At 32.4% G+C, this 22,935-nt stretch overlaps 1 protein-coding gene and 1 long non-coding RNA gene across 5 annotated transcripts in view; one reads left to right on the top strand and one right to left on the bottom strand.

Annotated features, from left to right (window-relative positions):
- Positions 1 to 22,935, bottom strand: part of Ptprq (protein tyrosine phosphatase receptor type Q) — a 201,870-nt gene that overhangs the window by 10,456 nt on the left and 168,479 nt on the right. The window contains exons 36-42 of the mRNA XM_063255200.1: positions 19,050 to 19,076; positions 18,267 to 18,348; positions 15,133 to 15,223; positions 10,074 to 10,150; positions 3,194 to 3,328; positions 2,849 to 2,974; positions 1,921 to 2,069 (exon numbers count right to left, since the gene is read on the bottom strand). Of these exons, the coding sequence (XP_063111270.1) occupies positions 1,921 to 2,069; positions 2,849 to 2,974; positions 3,194 to 3,328; positions 10,074 to 10,150; positions 15,133 to 15,223; positions 18,267 to 18,348; positions 19,050 to 19,076 (687 nt within the window). The remainder of the gene's footprint in view (positions 1 to 1,920; positions 2,070 to 2,848; positions 2,975 to 3,193; positions 3,329 to 10,073; positions 10,151 to 15,132; positions 15,224 to 18,266; positions 18,349 to 19,049; positions 19,077 to 22,935) is intronic.
- LOC134477366 (uncharacterized) overlaps positions 1 to 22,935 on the top strand; it is a 177,542-nt gene that overhangs the window by 29,075 nt on the left and 125,532 nt on the right. For 3 of the 4 annotated variants that reach the window (XR_010049392.1, XR_010049393.1, XR_010049391.1), the window contains exons 3-5: positions 11,472 to 11,501; positions 15,610 to 15,691; positions 16,375 to 16,449. This is a non-coding gene — a long non-coding RNA (uncharacterized LOC134477366). The remainder of the gene's footprint in view (positions 1 to 11,471; positions 11,502 to 15,609; positions 15,692 to 16,374; positions 16,450 to 22,935) is intronic. The other variant, XR_010049394.1, reaches the window with a different exon arrangement.

Here is a 22,935-nt window from a genome sequence, read left to right as displayed (position 1 = left end):
TTATAAATAGACATTATTTGTGTATTTCATAATAAGCAAGCATTTATGTTTCATTTTTGCAAAATGAAAGTTCAAAATATTCATAAAATGTATAAGATTTTAAATTATGTAGTGATGTTCTTTTCTCTAAATAAACACTCAAAAATTGTGTGGATTTATATTTTCTTAAATATTAAACCACACTATTGTATGCTGTTAGAAAAATTTCTAAAGTATACTCCTACTATAAAATATTTTTGTTGACATTTATATATTAAAGATAGATTACATAAAATTTACCATTTTAACAATATTTACGTGTAAAATCCAGAGGCATTAAGAACATTCAGAATGTCACATAGCATCACCATTATCTAGTTCTAGAATTTTTTGTTCATAACAAGAAACAACTCCCTCTCTGGTATTAGTCTAATTTTCATCACTATTATAAAATAACTGAAAATGCCAGTTTACAATAATGAGGGAAATATTCATTGTACCTCATGGTTTCAGAGGGTTTTGTCCATGGCCTGCTGAGTCCATTGCTTGAGGCCTCCTTGTGGAGGGAAGCATCTCACCTCATTTTGGTTAGGAAGCAGAAAAGGAGCCTGTACAGCCTATGACCATACTCCCATTGTTCACACTCTTCAACCCCAAAGTTTCTATCATGTCCTAATAATATCTTCAAATCAACAAACGATGATGCTAGAGCCTTCAAGATCCAATTGCCTTCCAAAAGCCTAACCTCTGAACACGTAAGTTTTGGGGGGACATTTTAGATTCAAACTACAATAGATCCTTTCCCTAGTGTTGTAGGTTCGATCTAGAATGCACATTAAAAGTCTCACATTCAAAGGTAGGGCCTGATCAGAAGGGTGGGTGACTGGGCCTTCAAATTAGAAGGTGGTCAAACAACTCTTCCCTTTTCTCCGCTTCCTGACTGCTATGTGAACAACCTTGTTCCCTCAGACTCCTCCACCATGACATTTCTGCCTTGAAACTGGCCTACCATCAACTGAACCTACTGAATTGTGGGTCAGACAAATCTCTTCTCTTTTAAGCTACAAATGTCAGATATTTTGTCCCAGAGATGAGAAAACTGCACGATGCACTCAATGACTACATTACTTTCTGTCTCTAAATTTATCTGTTCTCAATATCTTTTGCAGGTACAATCGTAATACATAATCACTTACTTTTTCTCTAATCGCTAAACTTTAATTGCAAAAAGCACTTAAGCTGAGGTGATTTAGATATATATTAAAAATTATGCCTACATATTTAGAAAAATTTTTGAATGTTAAATAGCTTTAAATTTTATTCCTAAGAATACTAAATACCAATGGCAAAAATGAGGGAAAATACTCATTTATAGTCATGGCACAGTGTTCAGAGATCTAGTAAAAAATTTGAAATTATAATTTTGTAAAAATCTATGACTATATTTGAGTTGATCACTTAATTTGATTTTTTTATTTTTACTGATTTTTTTGTAGTTTAGAAATCTAAAAATTATTTTCTACAAAAATGCTTAAATTGTGAAAGTAGAATAATAGCAACTAAAGTAATGAAAGAATGAAAGTTATTTATAAAATTTACAAAATCCTATACAAACACAAATTCAAATATCAGTGATGCATTAGTATTTGGACATATTTTAAAGGACTTTGAAAATCATAATTCAATAGTCCATGACAATTTGTGCACTGAAGTTTTTTTTTTTTTGCTTTTATATACTTGCATCAGTCATTTTGTTTATGCCATTTGAACTATTAGAAAACTACACCACGACTTACTAAAATCAGAAAACTGTAACCTGGAACAAATTCACATTAATATTGTGTTTTTGAAAATTTGTTTTCCTCATAGCAAAAAGACCTTATTGGTTTTCAACACCATTTAATAGCGTTAAATAGAGGGTTCTGTAAATATTTTTCTTACCTGCAGTGAACAATCATAGGCGTAGTGTCATGAGCTCTGCTTGCTCGAACCAATTTCACAAAATGAATGAGAGGAGTACTGTTTTCAGGAACCCCGTGCTCCGGCCAACCAGTGAAGTTACATTGTCGAACAGTCATGCAATCCCCATGCTAGACAAAGTAGTTGATTTATAAATAATAAAATTATATAAGTACTACATGGAGGTTGAATTGTCAGTTTTTGGGAGTGATCTTAACTACTTACCATGAAGAAAATAAATGTTTTCATAATTTCTTGTTTATATGTTTTGTTATTAAAGAAAACTACCATTCATAACGAATGCCAAAAAAAGAAAGGTTGCAAGTGATTTGAATAAAAAGTGTCAATATTCAAATCTAATTAGAGCTCCTGGTTTTGAAACAATTTTAGTGCCAAAGCTTGAACACACTGACCAAATTATAAGAACACAGATAATATATTTAATGTCAGAAAATACAAAGATCATTATACAGTTTTCTATGTATGTAAATCCTTTTTTAACCAGTATAACAGCATCCTGTGCTGTTAAATCCATATTGGTTCTTGTTTAAATAGAAAATTGAGTTATTTAGATTCAATTAGAGATGAATAATTTGGAAGACTTTTTGTCTTAGGTCAAATACTAGTTTCTTTATCAAGAAAATCAAGCAATGTAGTTGTTTTTCTTCAATTTTCTGTGTTTATCAACCTAAGTATGTGATGCCAATTGATTAATATATCCCTTAACTGTAAGTTCTGGAATTAAATATGGTGACATAGATACTGATGTCATATATCAATTTGAAAATTGTTTAAAAGCACATGGAAACATATTAATGAATGTAATTGAAAGGGATATAGATATTAATTTTACTCTAGACAATTAGATCATTTATATTGTACATCATGTTCTTCTCCTTCACTGTTTTACCCTTTCAATTTTCAGATCTCTGATGGTCCAGTCTATTTGAACATCTTCCATAAGCTTTGTAATCACTATGTCTCCAAAGAAGGTGACTGGTTTGTTGTCCTCTGGCCAGTACTGATGGCATCTAATCTGTATTTAGAGAAAATCAGCAGTTAGAAAAGTCACTAAGACATTAATATCTCTATCTATCTAACTATCTATCTATCTATGGGATATATCTCACAGTATTGCTGCTAAGTTAAAACTGTCTTATAGACATTTAAGTTATGGGTGAATTGAAATACATCTGAAATATTCACACATACTAATACAAAATGTTTTTTGTGAAAAGATTTTTGCATTGCTTACCCGTCCTTTTTCAAAACACTGTGTCAACATTACTAATGTTTTTGCTCTGGTTTCCCACACCATTCTCCAAAAATCTCCAACTGTTCCTGGTAGTGGACCTTGAGTAGCGATAAATTCATTTGGACATAAATAGCCCTAGAGAGATATGATTATATATACTGCATCAATATTTACATCAACATAGTATTTCTTAGTTTATCAATATTGAAAATATACTTACTATAATATGATGTAATGTTTTAAACTATTGTATATTTTTGATCCTAAATAGTCTTAGTTACTCAAAATACCTTGCATCTAATTTTAACCACATGCTTTACTACACTGTAAGAAATTTGCTGATAGATCAGGTATGAGAGAAAGAGAAGAATCAGTAATGGTTCTAAGAAAAGCTGAGGAAGACATCCAGATGAGCAGACCTGTAGGACAAATCTGGAATTCATGGTGAATATAGTAAACACATAATACCTATTAAATATTCGAGTGGGAATTCTAGGAAGCCAACTCAGTATGAGTCTGAAATTCAGGAAAAAATTCAAAGCCCTATAGAGAGACAGATTTTAAATTAATCAGTATACAGCTCTGATTTATAGTCAGGAGAATGGATAAGCTGACCCGGGAGATTAATTTGGAAACAGACAGTAAATTTAAGGATTAAGTTCAGACCATTTCATTGCTTGGAGTTTGAGGAGATGAGAAGGAACCAAGAAGACTAAGATAAAAGGGTGAAAGCTACTGAGAAAACATAAAATGTGGCCTGACACTTGATGCTGGTTTTTGAGTAGTTAATTATGACGCTGAAAACAGCAGTTTAAATGCTGTGTTTGCCTACATAGAAGCCTAATATGAGTGGGATTGATAAGGGGATAAAGGAATTAGATATAATAAGTAGGGACAATTCTTCAAGAGGCTTCAGTGTAAACGAGACTTGGAAAATCAGGGAGTAGCTAGAAAGAGCTATGGTACCAAGTCTGTTTTTATATAAAAGGAAGAAATTTCAATACATGCATATGTCTGCTGGAAGAATAAAACTAATGGGAAAGAAAAGAAAGAAAACTCCTCAATCTATAGTCTTGAGAGGCAAGAGATAGGCTGTTACTTGGATATAGAAGACACACTTCATTCACAGCCACAGAAGAGAGACATTGTATAAACACAGATGCAGACAGGTAGGAAACTTTTAACTGATTCCCCTTTATCAGTGCAATAATAAAGGTGCCATAGATGTAGGTAAATGCAGACAGTGTGGGATTGAGAGAAGAAGTGCCACAGTGGTCAGGAGAGCAGCTGCTCGGATGGATTAGGCCTGCAGTAGTAACCACTTTGGCACAAGGAACCAGTTTTGTGGAAGACAACTTTTAATGGATGGGAGCAGAGGTCTGGGGTGGTACGGAGTAGAGAAGGGGATAGTTTCAGGATTAAAGTCTCATCAGTAGCAGGCAACCTAGATTCCTCACATGTGCAATTCACAGTAGGGCTCTTGCTCCTGAGAGGATGTAATCCACTGCTGATATGACAGAGCTCGGGTATAATGGGAGTGATGAGAAGCAGCTGTAAATACAGATGAAATATCACTATCTCTTGCTCACTCCTGCTGTGCCATGCAGTTCTTAACAAGCCTTAGAGGATAGTAGGTTAGGGACCTCTGGATTAGGGAACTGCACCATGTTCAAAAATATTTTTGATGTAAATGGTCATGAGTTTGAAGAGACACATAGTGAAGTTATGTGTATTTCTCCAACTGCGTTTAGTAGCACAGAGAGAATCCATAAAATTTTGTATAACCAAGACTGACAATTTGTCAGGCAACAGAGACCAAAGGAAAAAAATCAAGACTTGAGGGCATACACAATGAAAGAAAAAAACAATGCAAGGAAGCACATGAAGTCTTGATTGGAATGGAGAAATAGATATGATGATCAGATTAGCAAACTGTAGATGAGAACAGAATTGATGCATTGTCAGAGTACAGTGGTTGGGATGAAAGATTGTGTGAGATAACAAAAGGTCTACAATCAAGAGCTGCACTTGGTGGTGACAAGATCTATATTGTGAATCAAGTGATGAGCTTGCACGGAGGGCCAGGTATTGGAAAAGGGCGAGAAAAGGACAGGCAGGGTACTGAATCAATATTCTACAGGACAACAACAAAAAGTATTCCATAGGATTTTGTTATCACCAAGCATTATGACCTAAGTAGTACTGAAAGAAGAGGAACAATCCCGGACTGACATTTAACACATGAGAGAAAGTAGCTTAGAAGATGGTAGCTAACTTCCAAAAGGAAAGATAGAGCACCTATGCTTAATGTCTGGAATTCGAGCTGGTGATTTTAGGGAGGCAAGGCAACTTGGTCGTCTTTCATGTTTAAAGCATATGAAAGAGAATACAAAATCACTAATGAGCAAGGTTAGTGAGGTGCTCTCCTTAGAAGAGAGCTAGGTTTGATGTGGAGTAATACACTATATCCCATATACTATATTTTATATCATATAAAATTATATTTACATAAATAGAAACAATTGGGAATATTTTTAAAGGTTTCTGCAGTCATATCTAATAGCACAGAGAAGAGTTATTCACAAAAATAGTATCTATTTCCATCATTAAAGTGCTTAAAACTGTATTTTTAGTATACATCATGTATCAATGTACCATCTGCTATTTAATTATATTTTTATATGACAACACTTCCCCCACCTTGATTTTTTCTATGCAGGGAAACTACCATACATTAAATTTTACACCTGTAAAGAAAATTTATTTTAAAGATAGGCTTAGTAGAAGTAAAATGTTTGTCTAAAAGTCAATTGTTTAAGAAATATTCCCGTTGTGTTTTATGACAATGGAGGGATAAGTGCCAGTCCTGTTTGCTCTTTTTGCCTACATTTTTTAGTATCTGTATGTGAACTAGAATTTTTCTGAGCAGGAACTTCACAACTAGAAATTTGTCCTTTTATTGAAATGTACATTTGGCTGGTTTTTAAAGTTCTTTGGTAATGACAGCAAAGTATATACTTTATTCCAATTTCATTAACTATCTTTGACTATTGATGGAACTTTTCGCTACATCCCTTAATTTAACTTCAAAGGTTTGCCTCTGGGTCCCAGCCACTACTATCTAGCATCAACAATAATAGATGTGACATCCATTTACTTGGTGGTTCCAATGTGATTGCCAGCTTATCTGTGTTATCTCCTTTAATCTCCATGGCAGCCTTCAAAAAATGTATTATGATCCCTACTCTATAGATAAAGAAATGTAACCTAAAGAGTTTAAGGTCATACAACTACAAAATTATATGCAGAGAAGGAATTTAAATCTAGGTGTATCCGAGCTCTGAAGCATGTCTATATACCCACTTAAATATATTTCTTTTTACGAACTCATTTGTTCATTATTAAGTATCTTCTATGTCTCAGTCATTGTAGAAGGACATGCAAAGCAGTAATTTAACTATTTCCTGAAAAACAGTTGTTTTCTTTGTATTCTAATCAGTGATAAAGGCGTAATTATTATTCAATTATATGAAGTGAGTGGTACCTGCAGGTGGAGTTTCAGGGTAGTACAGGTACATGGACCAAGTAGTACCAACCTGTTTCTTGCTGCTGCCTTCAGACTTAACTATTCTCAAGTTTGAACTGTGTATTACTGAATTGTCCATATGCCTTTTCAATAATTCCTATATTACATGCAGCGGACGTAAATTTTTTATTAAACCTTCTTAACTTAAATGGATTTTTAAGGGAAAAAGGCAGTTATTACAGGCAATGAAAATAATGTATTGGCCTAGAGACTAGACTTATGGCTTGGACTCTGTTTCTTCTACAAGTGCACTTCTTCGAGCAGGTCACTTAAATTAGCTAATCCTGTTTCCTAGTAATAAATCACAGATAATAGTTATTTTCTGGTATACACTACAGAGTAATTTTCAATACTAACTGTAAGGTGATGGTATAAACTGTTCCTTAAAATTGTAAAGTGTTATGTAAAACTTTAAAAAACAAATAGTAAAGAACTTTTAAATTAAACTGTATCCACATTATATAGACAATAATAATAATCTCTATACAGATAGTGCCTATCAATATCCTATCATAGCTTCTCTATACCTACTCACATAAGAAAGTCAGTAGGCAAGCCTCTAGAAAAGAAGTGTGAAATATATACTCATATTTATGGTGATACACTTGTATATGCCTCTATGTATGCTTGCATATATATACATGTTACCCTTAAAGGATTATGATGCCATTGAATGCTGAAATTATTCATCTTAATATCTCCCAAACTGTCTAGCATATGCTTATCAATAATGTGCACTTGTATGTGTATTATATGTTTTCATATGTATGTGCATTGTGAATCCTTGATGCATATTGAATGACTGGTATTAAGATTCTAAAGATCAAATCCCCTTTCTTAAAGTATTTAGATAAGAAGAAATAAACATGTAAATTTCCATTTAGTTCCCAGGACCTTGTGTAAATGCTCGTGCATCAACAAATGAGATGCACTGCAGTGCTCAGGCAGTACTATGTAAATACAGATGAAGCTTCTGTTGGATTGGAGCTTCTTGCTCTAGATCATCTGCTGGCCTTCCTTTTATTACTCCCAGATTTAGTACCCAAAATTAAGTGTATTTGTTCTCTGTCTTTTTCACCTGGGATATATGCTCATGAACAAAATAGTAAGGGTGGTGTTGAGGTGTTGGATATTCTTTATGAGGTGAAGATGGCTTGAATTTGGAGAAGTGAAGTCCCCTACAACATGACGGCTATGTTTGTTTTCATTGTTCCTGGCATTCCTGGCAAAGAATGTTTCCTTGAAAAGCAAAAGCAATATACAACTCACTTTAACATGGAAATGTGCCTTCACCTAAAATGCATCTATCTTGGCCTGCTTACCATGCAACTCAGTTATGATTATGCATATCATTACATATGCATCACAGTAAAATGTAAGATTTACTGTATTATAACAACACTTGTTTATAGCAGAACATATATTTTCAGGCTTCCTTTTTTATTGCTTATATCACATTATTACTTGTTCATAGTTGCCTGATGAAAACTTAGAGGGAACTCTAGGGGATTCATAAATATTACTTTACTTATAGAATCTGTGCAGTTCAGTTATACCTACTAAAACAATCTGTTTTCCTTCTCAATCATGTTCATATCCTTCACTGTCAGTTACCCCAATATCTGGTGGAACATTAGGAGAGCATGACCTATTAATTTGTTTTTACTTACTAGTAAATAATAACTGGTACAAATCAATAAGTCGCTGATACAACCAGTTACCTTTGTCTTATTCTATAGCATCATAAGACATTTGATCATTAGAGCAGCTATTAAACTTAACAACCATAATATATCAGCAAAATGTTTAAAGATGAATTACACTTTCAAAGAAATAAATCATTTTATAAATGAATAAAATGATATCTGAATAGTAAATCCAATGATGATTTCAACTGACTTAAAGTTCTGGCATTAAAAAAAGAATGAAATTCAAAGGACGTATTACCTTCTCTAAACACTCTTTTACTTATTCTGTTAAGAAGTATTAAAATATCCCATTTTCACTCCTTGGCAATAAGACTCAAAGTATGATTGCAGTTTTGGAGTAAAACCAGAATGTGATTTAGAATGAATTTTCCTTCCTTCCTTTCACAAATGCTTGGAGATAATAAAACTGTTTATTTTTATAAAATAAAAATTTAGGGGATTAGATGGATTAGATGGAGCACCACAGAAGAACCTCATAAGAACTGAAGGACGTGAAAAGATCTATGAAAGGGAAAATAACAGTAGCTGTGGTGGTGTAAAAAGTGTGGACAGTCAAGGAAACCCTCAAGTATCTGTAGTTTCCTGTAATTAAAATGTTTAACCTCACTACGTATTACAGTTAGAGCAGTTCGTGAAAATATAAAGGGTTTTATGTTGATTTGAAAGATCTGTATAAAAGATTTAAAGACAGAAACATCTACCATAAAAGACAGTGGATGAATCAATGCCTAGAGAGGCTGAAATTTAATTTTCATGAATATTTTAGAAGAGAGTTCCAATGTAAATTTCAGATTAACTGACCAGAAGAGTACATGAATGTGTCAGCCAAGGTTTAGGTGCATGTAAGTTTCTAAATATCTGTGATGGTGATGACTACTGACTGAACTAAAGAACACAGAGAAAGAAAGCAGAGAAAATAAATGAGTTTTGTTCAATTTTCAGTCCAGATCAGTAAGCACTTACCTATAGCAAGATAGTACATTAAGGATAACACAATTCTTTCCACATTGGTTTATTAATGATATGTTTATTGAATAGCTATAACAGAGTGTATAATTCTGTAAGTAGTTGAGAGTAAAAAACCAGCATATCATTGTCTCCTGAGGGACTGTAAATCTAGAACAGAAAACCTGCCTAACAGGTTTTTACACCATATGAGAATAAGTGCCCATATGACTAATTGTTCATTGCACATGAAGTTGGTAGTCCTCAGTGCATACAAAGAATACACAAATGAGCTGGGGATATGGCTCAGTGACACAGCACCTTCCTGGCAAGTACAAAGTTCTGAGTTCGATTCCCAGTTTAAAAAAAAAAAAAAGAATAAACAAAGCAGATGAAATAGTGGAAAGAACAGGATATATAACATTAAATTGTATGTCTGCCATGAACTGCTGAAATGATTGCTGATAAAAACAAATCGATTAGATGCCTCTATCTGCCTATGTATTAAAATAAAGCTGCACAGTGTCAATGTAGATATTAGCACATTAAGATTCACAGATGAATTTGTTGTTTTAGATACTTAAAAGAAAACAAAGTTTCTGTATTTATAATTTATAAATATATAAAAATAGTAACTTACAGAAACATAGCTGGCATTAATGTAATCCGATCCTGGAACACTAGCATCAGCTACCAGCTTCACTCTGTTATTATTATCTAAGAAGAAATATAAGCAATAAATGCAAATTGATTTTTAACTTTCTACTTTCATTATAAAAGTAGTATAAATTCATGACATAATATTCAGACTTTGTAAATGGGAATAAAATGAAAGAAATTTCCTTTTATCTCATATTTCTACCACTCAAAAATAATCACTGTTAATATATTTTTAATATATTTATTTCCAACATTTAATATAAATATTCTTAGAAAATTAACTACTAATGATATGAATACAGTCTGTGTGATGTTACTTTTTCAATTTACTTAATTTTTTCATATAAGTATAAATATTCCCAGTTTATTATTTTAAAAAGTCTTTGTTGTTTTAATATATTTATTTAACTATGATGATTTAAATGCTACCATTAATTATTAAAAATGAGGAATAAATATATTTGAATTTTTTGCATATATGTAGCAGTATATTTGTAGAATACATTCTCAATTCTGAAATCACAACTCTCTTGTGCTTGCTTTGACAGTACATGTATCAAAATCACACCTCCAATTTTGAAATATACTGCCAAATGACTGTCTAATATTATTAACTTGTACTCTGAACATGTAGCAATTCTGTGACCTCATTTTTCTTATCACAAAGTGGTAAATATTGTAATTTATGTTATTTCTACAGATACAAATTCATGCTTCCTATGTTTATGTAATTTTCTTAAATATGAATGAAACTGAGCTTCTTTGCTTATGTTTATGGGTCATTTCAAAGTCTTTTATGTTAATAGTATTTTCATATTTTTTATTTTCTATTTAAAAAATATTCTATGCTATGACTATATGCAGCTTTTTGTCATATCGTCTAAAAGTTTCTTTCTTTGTTTGTTTCTTTTTTGTCTTTTTGAGACAGGGTCTCACTATGCAGTTCAGGTTGGCCATCACCTCATTTTTTAGCCCAGGCTGGTCTCAAACTCACAATGATCTCCCTGCCTCAGCCTCCCAAGTGCTAGGATTACAGGCTAAAAGTTTCTTCTATTGTATCATTTGTCTTTGGTTCTAGTTTGCTTTACACAAATTTGTATTATGCAGTCAAATTCATAAATTTCCTTTTTTATGGCTTCTTGGTTGTGTGTGAACCATTACAACTGTCTTATAAAGTATTTTTATACATTTTCTATATCTTCTTAAATTTTATTGGTTTTCTGTGGTTTACTTTAAAGTATTTCAAACTTTTATTTCATTTCCTTTATTCTTTTTAAGAAATTGTAGAAATACTTTATATTGTTTCGTTATTCTTATACTCTTATATGGAACAACAAACAGTCCTAATTTTTTTTTTTTTTTTTTGGTGCGGTAACAGGGATGGAATTCACGACCTTGCACTTGCCAGGTAGGCTCTTGTGCCACTGAGCTAAATCACCAGCCCCGACAGCCCTAATTATTCATAATTCCTTCCTTACCTTGATTAAAAAACCTGACTTTATCATACACTACATCTTTCAATACATTTGCGTATATTTTTAGACCACTTATTCTTTCTCATTTATTTAGTTTATTATTTATTTCACAAAAAATTTTCTAGTTTTTTTTTTTAGAATATTTTAAGATGTTATATTAGCTACCCTGTACCCATTATTTTTCTTCAAAGAAGCATCAGACATTATGTTCTCCTATTTTTACTGTTTATATTATAAGTGGACTATCTAGTGATATTCATGAAAATAACATAATAATATACCAATTGCTAAATTACTGCTGGGCATGGTGGCTCATGGGTATAACCTCAGTACTCAGGAGCCTGAGGCAGGAGGATCTCTGGGAGTTTAAGGACAGCCTGGGCTACAAAGTGAGTTCAAGGTCAGTCTGAACTGCATAGTGAAACCCTGTCTCAAAAACAAAACAAAACAAAAACAAAAGAATTACTAAATTATTTTGAAGATTTTTGCTGCTGTGGTTTCCAAGGAAGAAAAACAAATAAAGTAACAGGAATGTGTTTACTGTTATTCGACCTCTCCTACAAGTGGCCTTGGGTAAACTCCTTAACTTCTGTGGTCTTTAGTTACCTCACTAAGAACGTGTAGTTAGTAGTTACAATATTTATTTTGTCTAATCTTGGTGAGGAAAACAATATGAAAGCTTATAGCAAGTGCTCAATACATATGGTCTCAAAGCTTAAGCACATACATTAAAATTATTAAACTGTATTATTAGAAAATGCCATTACCTATCCAATGTGTTTAGAGTTTGATGGAGAATATTTAACAGAGTTTTGCAAGTGACTTCTGCCTCACACATAATGAGTTTTGTAATGATCTGCTTTAGTGCCATTGTCACTAGTCCTGTTTCTCAGGAAGGGATACACTCAAAATGCCTGCTTGCAACTAGCTGAGTCAACAAGCTGAACTTATCTTCACAGTGTTGGAATGTTAAGGTCATGGCGTCCTGTTGTCCATGGTGTCCTGTCCAATGGAGATCTGGAAATCTCTTCTCCAAGTATTTGCAGCTAATTCTAGTATCTAAAGCCATGTAAACTAATACCTTCTAAAACGCACTGGGTATTGAAATTCTGCTTCCTACGCTAATGAGAGGAAACAAAGCATTTACTAAGCTGACTCAGGGTACAGTTTAGATTCTATTAAAATGTATTCATTCCCCACGGGGAGAGCTATGTTTCTTCAGCTTTATGGGTTTTCTACAAGCTAAGCGAGCTAAGATGTTTAGTCTAAATACCTTGTTTTCACTTGCAGCATTTGTGCATTTGTGTGGAACAAGTCTATCTTGTCTATGGAGGACTTTACAGTGTGGTTCCTAACCCAGGTTAGGGAGGTGTGCTTGTCATCTCCAGGGAGCAGACCCCGAGGGGCTATAACTTAATCTTATTCACTCAGAAAGTCAGCAGCTTTTATTTACTATTAGCAATATTTGCATATGTAATGATAACGTTAGGGGAATTGGTACATGTATATCTTATATCTTGAGTCTTTTTCATTCTCCTCTTGGAAGCAATGTGTTGATGACTAGCCATCACAAGAACTAATATTTATTGAGTGTTTCCTATGTTCCAATACTGGACAAAGTGATATGCATGATCATTTCATCTAATTCTCACAGAAACCTTATGAGGTACAGAACACAGAACAATATGCCAGAATGACTAAGGCAATTAACAGCACCCTGGGAAGTCTGATAATTTTGTATCTTAACCTCACACATAAACAGTTGAGCCAGTTATATTTCTCAGTCCTTTATATTATTTTAAGATTATCTCATTTTGTCTGTCATCTTTAATCCATTCCCATCTTATAAGTAAAACTAGAATTATTTTTATACCCTAAATGAGGGTATACGTAATAATGCATTGAGATCTTAATAATAAAAGACTGAAAAGTCATAGTAAAAATATCTTTTTAGGATCTCAAATTTTATACATTTTAAATTAGATAGTCCTCGAACATAAATTAGACCCATGCAAATTACTTATTATACATATTTTTATTAATTCAGTCGTATATAATATATACAAATTACTCCACTATAACTGTCTTTCAATCATATTACAGCATTCATTTTCCTAAAATACCACAAATAAGCATGAAGCAGTCTTGAAATTTTATGCAGATAAATATAAAAATGTGGGGAATTCCCATTTATAATATATCCAACTCAGGTTAACTCTCTGAAAGGGAGAAAAAAGAGTAGGTTGAGATAGGGCATAATTTTATAAAATTTGGAACTGTATTACTAATATCCTGTATTGTCTAAATAAAGTCCTATACTTTTAAAGCCATTTTCTTACAACTTGTTTTGTTACAGAAATAATTTCAAGCAGCACTTTCATCCACTCCTACTTCTCAGACAAAACAAACTGCATTAGATTACTACCCCCTATATCATATTTCTTTAAATTTGTTCCTTCATATGTAACTTAGCCTCTAGCTCTAAAATAACAGAATTTAGTCTGTTTTTTCCTATCCAAGTCCTTCAAGATTTTACATTTTGTGAATATTCTTATCTTTTTAGCTAAAAGTTCATTTTTACTAAGCATAAAAATTCCCCAATATACTTTTGAAAAGACTCAGAATGTATAAATTATGTAAACTTTAAAATTAGGATTCATCAGTTGATTCCGGTACTGAGAGGGATCCAGGGAGCTTTGCTGCGGAACACAATACCTCAGGCTTTAAGAAAATCTTTACTTGGAGATAAGGTCTTGCTAAATTGTCCAGACTGCCTTGCACTTGTGGCCCTCCTGCCTTAGTTCCCCCAGAGCTGGGGTTACAGATGTGTGTCACCATGCCCAGTTTAAAATTAGGAATAGTTTAAATCTTTACATTTTGAAATAAACATAGCATCAAAGATAACACTTATTAATTTTTTAACAAAAAAATATATTGAATCACAATATTGATATAGTATGGGCATCTGTTCACAAAATATAATTATATAAGACAAATAACTTTGTCACATTTCCCCTTCATAGCATTCTTGATTCTTAGAGCAATAATACTTTGTTTTTTCTCATTGACTGAAAAATGAAACTGCCATATGGTGAAGCAAACCTCTGCCTCCTTTGCAAAACCAATTTTGGTTAAGTGCACGTTTCCCTGAATCTTCAATTAGTATTTTGCAAAAGCTTTTTAAATGTTCCATAAAGCTGTTACACTCTTATGGGGGAAACTAATGCTCAAAGTCAAGTGCAAATTTTCTCTTTTCATTGGAGACCAGGTCTTTAGGAAGATGTTAAACAAGTTCCTTACTTGGGTTAAATTACAAAGCTATGAAACCATTAGAGCTACAGTTTCTTGCACCTGCATAAGTGAGCTTTGTCTGAACAAGCTGAAAACCATATATATTAACTCTAATAAATATTTAATGTGAAAGAGTTACAATTTGAAATCATCACTAAGGAAATATATCATTATAATTTAGTAACTCATAAAACATTAAAGAAATATAGAAAGGTGAAATTGTGAACACTTGAAACACTTTGTAGTTAAGCCAGAAATAATAAATGCACATACATGGCTTTATGTTTGGAAAGCGGTTTTTTGTTCTGTTCCAAGGGAGATCAGCATCAGTTGAAGAAAGATCCTGAAGAAATTTTGGTAATTCCTGTAAAATAAAGTAATTGCAAAGTTTACACTTAATCAAAGAGGCACAAAAACTTCCCCTTAGCAAAACAGAATTCTTTATTCAAAGAACTTAATTTCTAAATTAAAAAACACCTAATATTAACACTATGGAAGTAAGGTCCAATGAACAGTAATGAGTTTACCTAACTTTCACCATTATTATCTGAATAATGTTGACTAGCTGAGCTATTTCACTCTCTTGCAATAATCCCTGTGCAGTCTGGGAAGCCCTAAGAGGTGGCAACCATACTAGTGACCCTTTTCCTTGTTACTCATGGTTTTGTGGAGCACACACTATTATTTAATATTTTAGCGTCTACTTAGTAGGAAGAAGGAAATGATTTATTTCTTGTTTTTTCTTCTCAGGCAGTGTGATTTCATGCCTATTAATTGGTAGAACACTGGTCAGTTTAAGAAGATGCCAGAGGTCAATTCCTGTACTCAACAGGTATTGTTTAATAGATAGTGGAGTACAAACGTGCAATTAAGAATTAGCAGACACAGACAAAGAGTCAAGAAGGTCTATTAATGACATTTGGGTGAAAAATTAAGATATCTGTGTACCTTCCTCTTTGCAATATAAGTATCTTTGAGGAAATTAGTGCAACAAATTATGTTCATTATTCTGTTGAGCTGATGATTTATGCTTATGAAATATATAGTCTTCCATTTTAGAAGTGTCAACTCCAAAATTCCTTTTAAAAAGTTAAAACGTGTTTTTGTATTTTTAAACTTCGTTATAAATTATTTGTTTTAAATTGAATAATTCTCCCATTTCAGTTTTTACCCAAAAGTAAACCTGGTAAGTTATTGATATGTGAGTATGTGTCACAGGGAGCCATAGCACAAGCATCTGAGTTCCAAGGTGTTACCACCAAAAGCTCAGGAAAAAACCTTTTTTTTAGTGAAATGAGAAAACCTAGAACAGCTTCCTTCTTGGTCAAGGCTGTTGGAATATCTAAGAAAAGAAAAGTGTACTGGGCAATAGAGCGAATAGTACCTTTGTTATGTAATTATCTCAAATAGGTTTCTATTTATAGATTTGAGTGACTGCTAGTCATAAGCAGTACCCAATTACCAGGCTGACTTTCTGCACAGCAATGATACACTGGGTGATCTTCTTCTGATTAGGGTACACAAGGGCTGTGTGATCTTCGCTAACAGCTTTTTCTCCTACTGTTTGCTCTGTTTTCAGTGGGATTCCAGGTAAGTTAGACTGTCTCCTTTCCCTTTTTTTCTTTTTCTTTCAGTAGTATATGTTTGTGATACAAAATAAAAACACTCATATTGGAGAGCTGGTATGCATGCGTATCACATTATGGTATTTTTTACTCCTACTTTTTCCCCTTCCCATACTTTCTCTCCCCAGATTCCCTTCCCATATCCATGAAGCCCACTTTTTGTATTAAACCTGTTCAGAGTTGATCCTTTCTTTCTTACATACACCTTTATCATCACATAGTATAGCTGTAATTTAAAAAACATATGACTACAGTTTTTATCAAAATATGAGTTTCTTTATGACACAAACTATCATGAAAAGAGTTAATTCTTGTGCTGCGTACTGTTCATATACTGCACTCATTCAGTCATTTTACTATTCCCTGTCTAGTGAGGCAGATATCATCATGTTATAAATGAGGACATTGAGGCACAGAGAGTTTAAGTAATTTATCCAAGAACGAATTAGCTGGTGAGTGCTGAGTTGGCATATATCTCTGTGCCAAATAAAATGACTACATTAGAAAAGTTCGATTTATAGAATATATGCAATATGGCATAGTAATGTTGCTTTAATATACTTAATAAAGCATTAGGGTAATTTTTTTAAATGTCCAGAAAACATAATATCCAAAAAAAGTTTAACTAGAAGCTTTCTTACTATGTGAAAATGTTACTGCTAATAAAACTTTTTGTCTACTGCAGTCATGCATAATGTAATTATATTCGCTTATATTCTAGTCGAATTATACTTTTGCTCCTGAAAAATTGAGAGTTCTTACTGTACCAATGCTAAGGAAAATTTTATGGTTCCATTGATTTTGTTAAGTCCAGACCAACACTGCTAAGAAGCATAACTAAAAAGCTGTAGGAAATACTATTAATCTTCTCACATTTTTGTTATTGTTCCCTGAAAGAATGAAATATTATAATCCTGAATTATTGAAGGCAATTGTTTCTTGGTTTTATAAGTTCACACATTAAGAAATGCATAAAAACAGAAATAGAGTTTTTACTGATATATAGAAATCTACTTAATTTTTATAAAATTAGATGTTATAAATCTACTTAACTTTTATAAAAATGATCATCTAAGTTAGGAAAGACGCTAAAAGTTTTAAAGTAGGTCTAATATCTCCATTGTATTTTAAATACTTTCATTTTATGGATATATAAAATACCAAAACAACTTTTAAAATAATTATATGTATCTCTATATTGTGATTGAGCATTTGCTCCATGGTAACTCGAAAAATAAGCCTTATAAGACAGAGATATTACTTACTTAGATGAATAGCCCTAGAAATAATAATAATAATAATAATAATAATAATAATAATAATAAAGCTTGTGGAAATATCTGGTCTCATATTTTTCTGTGCCTTTAGTGTAAACTAACCAGACAATTATAAAATCGAATTGTTTAGTGTCTAAATTTGAAGTAATTACTTAAATATAGAGCTATACACTAAAAATTGTCTACAAACAAAAAATAATGACTATGTCACTCTAAATTCACATCTACATTGGGATGAAAGACCAGATAAGGAGGGCAGACAGTCGTTGGGGAGCAGGCCTGAAGCAGAGCTCCTCTTCCTGACACTGTAGGTGAAGAATTCTGATCAGGTTGCACCAGAGGCTGCCCAGTGTAACATTACTATCCAAACAATCAACCTGGTAATTGGGTATTGATTATCAAGGCCAGAGTCCTTCATGGCCTTACATGCTTAAAATGGACATGAAATGTGACACACAAAACGACTGGAGGTCTTGCAATGTTGTGACAACTGCTGATAACATACCAAAAATTCTTCTTGAAACTTTAGGTTGTTGTTTGTGCAAAGCTCTTCAACGTGTTGCAGGAAGGATTTCTTGCTTATTGGTCTCCAAGTAAAGAAAAGTATAAAATGAAGTCACATTAGATCATATATATATATATTTCTTTCTTTCTTTCTTTCTTTCTTTCTTTCTTTTTTTTGCATAAGCCTGGTCTTTGGCTGCACTGTTAACATTTAAAGGAAGAACATTTCACAGACCACAAACAACATGGTCTTTTAAAATCACTCTGTCATGTTTACAAAGATAGCTTTTTCCTTTTTGAGTTTACTTTCTTTGTATTGACAGTACAAAAACTCTTTCAATTTTTCTGTGATTTTAAATGGAAGGATTTATCATTTTAATGAATAAAGTTTTTCAAGTAAATGTAAGGGCATAAAGTTATCATTGAATCTTAAAGCACATAATACCTCTTGTCATAGAGAAAACATTTTATACATTACAAGGTTTTAGAAGATATAAAATATTGCAGTGACCTCATTCTCATAATGACATGGTTTTTAAACCCAAGGAGTTTAAATATCCCCATATTACTTCCCAAGCTAAAATACAGACATGCAGGCTTCACCCTAGAGAGAGAGAAAGCATTTCTCCAGTTACCATGCAATTAGTCATGCTTTTATGATTTATATCCAGCTTAGAGGGCTTTCCAACAAACGTACAAAAAGAGAACCACACAGTAAGATTCATTGAGTCAGTGAATGTAAAGTCAATATTCAAAAAAGAAGAAAAATATTTCACAAACTTACTTGATGGATTTTCTATAACTAAGTAACCTGCAACAGAGATTGTGTTAAATGCATTGTGAATGGGAAGGGACAGGTCATTCTGAAAGAGTTCTAGACTAAAATCAAAATATTAATTAATCATTAGTGTATTATGCATTATGCCTGTAACATCTAATCATTATTTTAAATTGCATTTTGATTTTTTAAACATCATTTTTACTTGGATTCAAATATGGCCAAATAATACTTTAGCTTCTTTCTTGAAGCTAAAGCTCTTGAACGAAGTTATTATTATATTGTATTGTTAGGAATATTTAGATTTGTTTGGAAGGCAGGTCAGTTTTTAATATACTGCATAGTATACAATGAGCTAAAAGAGGGATGTGAATTAAAAAATATTCTCTTTATCAGTAGATAATGCTGAATCTGGGAGAATGAATCTGCAAAGAATGACATCATGTTGCTCAAGTCTTGTTTTATCAGTGAGTTTAGCTAATTATAAAACCACAACATATCTCAACGATTTCAGTTACTTTTTGTGACATGTCATTGACCAAGTTACTGATAATTGAAATAATTTTAATATCTTAATAGATTATGTAACACGCACAAACTTAAAGATGAACGTACTATTAATGAAATGTTTGTCATGCACAATAAATTTACACTGCAAAAAGGAGAAAGGAATAAAATATATGAAATAAAGTAAACATCAAAATTTTGCATTTTAAACAAAGCTAGAAATAATTTTACTAAATTTTTAAAAAGTATAAGATGTGTTTGTTTTGTTTTTTTTGAGACAAGGTTTTACTGTATAGTTCAAGGGAACTGTGGACTCACTATGTAGCCCGGCTGGCCTCAAACTCATAGCAATGATCCAGTCTTACTTAGCCTTCTGAGTGCTGGGTTTACAGATGTACAACATTGTCAAGATGGTTTTTTTTAAGTAACAGATGAATGAAAGAAAATAATTAGATTTTAAAAAACCATAACAAATACTTTAGAAATGGTCACAATGAAATATATTTGATGAGTAAAATATGAATTAATATTTCATTACAAAAGAGGAATTGATGAAAAATAGAGCTGGGGGAAGATGTATTATACAGCATAATGACAGACTTTTCAGTTTCAAATGAGTGTCCTCAGAGAGGATATATCTCCCTGCTTCACAGAGTGGAAGTTGGTTTAGCATCTCTTTATCAAATATGGTATCAAAGCACTAAGACAGCAATGACATAATAAAGACTCATGATAAATAAGAGTTTCCCACAATACCCTAGAGTGATTTTAAGGAGGTAATAAAGAATATCTGACCTAAATAGATAGCTATAGAGACAGATGAATGGGCTAGTGAATCAGAAGAATCCTTGACTTGGGGATGGGAAAACTGGAAATATTTTTGACATAGTAACATGCACCAAAGAAAGCGAAAGCAATCAATCCCTGTTAGAAATAATTGTCGTCTAGAAAGACCAGTAAGAAGAGAGAATGGTGAGTGCGGCCCACACTACTTATCCCCCCTTAGAAAACTGGTGATCCAGAATTTCTAGGCAGTCACAATGTTCAAAAATAAGAAAGGAAAGAATTTTGGCTGGGACAAATCCTAAGTGAGTTTAAGTCATGTGCAACTAAGCTGCTTGAACTAGCACAACGTGTTTCCTGCCCCTGCATGGATATAGAAATTCTTGACCTAAGTAAAAATGACTTCTATAAAGTAAAGGAAATATTATGCTGTTTGAAATTGGTTAAATGCAAAAATGCTACATATGATTTAGTAACACGTTTACCTATTTAAGATAGAATGTCAGGACTTGGGGAAGGATTTCTCTCTTTCCCAAGAAGATCAGAAATTGTTTAAGGTTTTATTGGAAAAATACTTTTATGGGGATAATTGCAATTTAATATAGACAACTAGTTTCTGGGAAGTCTTCAGTCAGTCATTTGAAAAATCAGTACATATTTGTGAAATTTCCAAGAGACATTAAGCAAGAACAACCACACCAAATTATAAATAATCCATAAGTAGCAAAGCATTAATTTTATTATTCACATCTTTTGTCTTCTTTCAATAATGACCTCTATTCTTCACTTGAGAATAACTAAAATGTTTTCTAAACCCATTACTTTTCAATGAAAAAGTCTACAGAAATTTTAATTTTACTGTTTGTATTTTATTTTACATGAAAATACTCTCTGAAAATTCTAATTTTAAACTATAACTGGCTAAGTATTGAGTTTGGATGGATGGATGTGAATTATTCTCAATATAAAGTCTGATGGCTTCATGGACTTCAAATACTGGCTCCAACAGATGCCAACTATGTTATCCTGACCAAATTACTTAATTTTTCTGTTTCGTAGTTTCCTACTTTGGAAAACAAGAGAAGTATGTGTAAATCAAAATGGCACATTTAAAGTGCTTGGATTAAGTCATCGGCTTTAGTAAGCAAGGTATGCAGTTTACTGCTATTAATATATTGATTATTATTTCTGGTTATTTTTGTAATACAAGCTGCTCCTGCTCATATTATTCTACAATCAACATTGATAAAAGGGAATTTTTTTTTGTTATTTTAGAAAAAAATATTTTAAAAATTTGACTCAAAAGTAACTAAATTGTGCTACATTAAACAACAAGAATCCCTATTTTATTTTTCCTAATCAGGGTCTCTTCATAAAGAGTAGTCTCAAATACCTAGACCTCAAATCCAAGTTTGCCAGTTCTCAGTTCAAGCTCACAAACACATATCTAATATAGTGCATATATTAATCCTTTTCCTATATGATCATCTGAAACATTTCTGATCATGCCCACAATTCTGATATTATTCCCTGCAGCTCGCTCTTACATATGTTGCCTATACTATACCTTTTTTTTCTCTCTCCTCTCGACTGGTTATCCTTCCAGGAGTTTCCCTTACAAGGAAATTCTACTTACTTATTAAAATCTGATTCAAATGTCAACTTTTGGTGGACCTTACAATGTTTTACAAGAACTAAAATAATGATTTCCTTCTGTATAATAAAATATCAAGGGCAAATCATCTACCTCGTACTAGAATTATTTAAGTACATGGACTAAGGATCTATGCAGTTAGATCACATTTAATGGCTTGCACAGGATTAATGTTCAGCATGTTACATTTCCTTCCTAGTCTTACTCATAATAAGGTTATTGAATTAGTCATTGTTAAATGCAAAATATAATTCAGAGTTTGAAATAAGTATTATTATTACATCTACCAATATGAAATACACGACTCTAAATAAATTCCATATCAGATCATCTAACACTAGAAGCTCACAAGTGCTAAATACTTTGTTGGTTAAGATATGAGAACAAGGGGGCTGGGGATTTATCTCAGTGGCATAAGCGCCTGCCTTGCAAGCAGGCAGTCGTGAGTTTGATCCCCGGTATCGATAAAAAGGAAAAAGACAAAAAAAAAAAAAAAAAAAAAAAAAAGATATGAGAACAATAAAGTTGGTCTTGCCTACACAAGACGCCATCATTAAAAAAGGGAAAGAATATTATATCTTGGTTTTGTTCACTTTTGTATTAGTCTGTACCTAAACTTAATGATTTTATATAGATTGTTCTTCGCACTTATCTGGACAGCTAAAATTGAGAAAACAGTTTGTCAGAAATTACAGTTTTAAATAAAAATTAAGTTCCCTTATCCCATTGTTTAGATAATCATTGCGTAAATATTTAGCTTCATATAGTATGAGCATATATATTCTTTAGGTATTGGTTGCATTCTAAATTTATTCTTCCTTGAGGTTTTAAATTTTTATTTTTAAATAGCAAATCTATTAACCAGGAAATTTTATAGAGTTAGAAAAGATGAGACATGCTATGAAAGAAATGCATTAATTATTTACTAATGAGATAATTTAACACCTG

The sequence above is a fragment of the Cavia porcellus genome, unplaced genomic scaffold (genome assembly GCF_034190915.1).
Source record: "Cavia porcellus strain 051 isolate PalLab524CR breed Dunkin Hartley unplaced genomic scaffold, mCavPor4.1 scaffold_8, whole genome shotgun sequence".
Classification (NCBI taxonomy): domain Eukaryota; kingdom Metazoa; phylum Chordata; class Mammalia; order Rodentia; family Caviidae; genus Cavia; species Cavia porcellus.
This window is presented reverse-complemented; position numbering and strand designations above follow the sequence as displayed.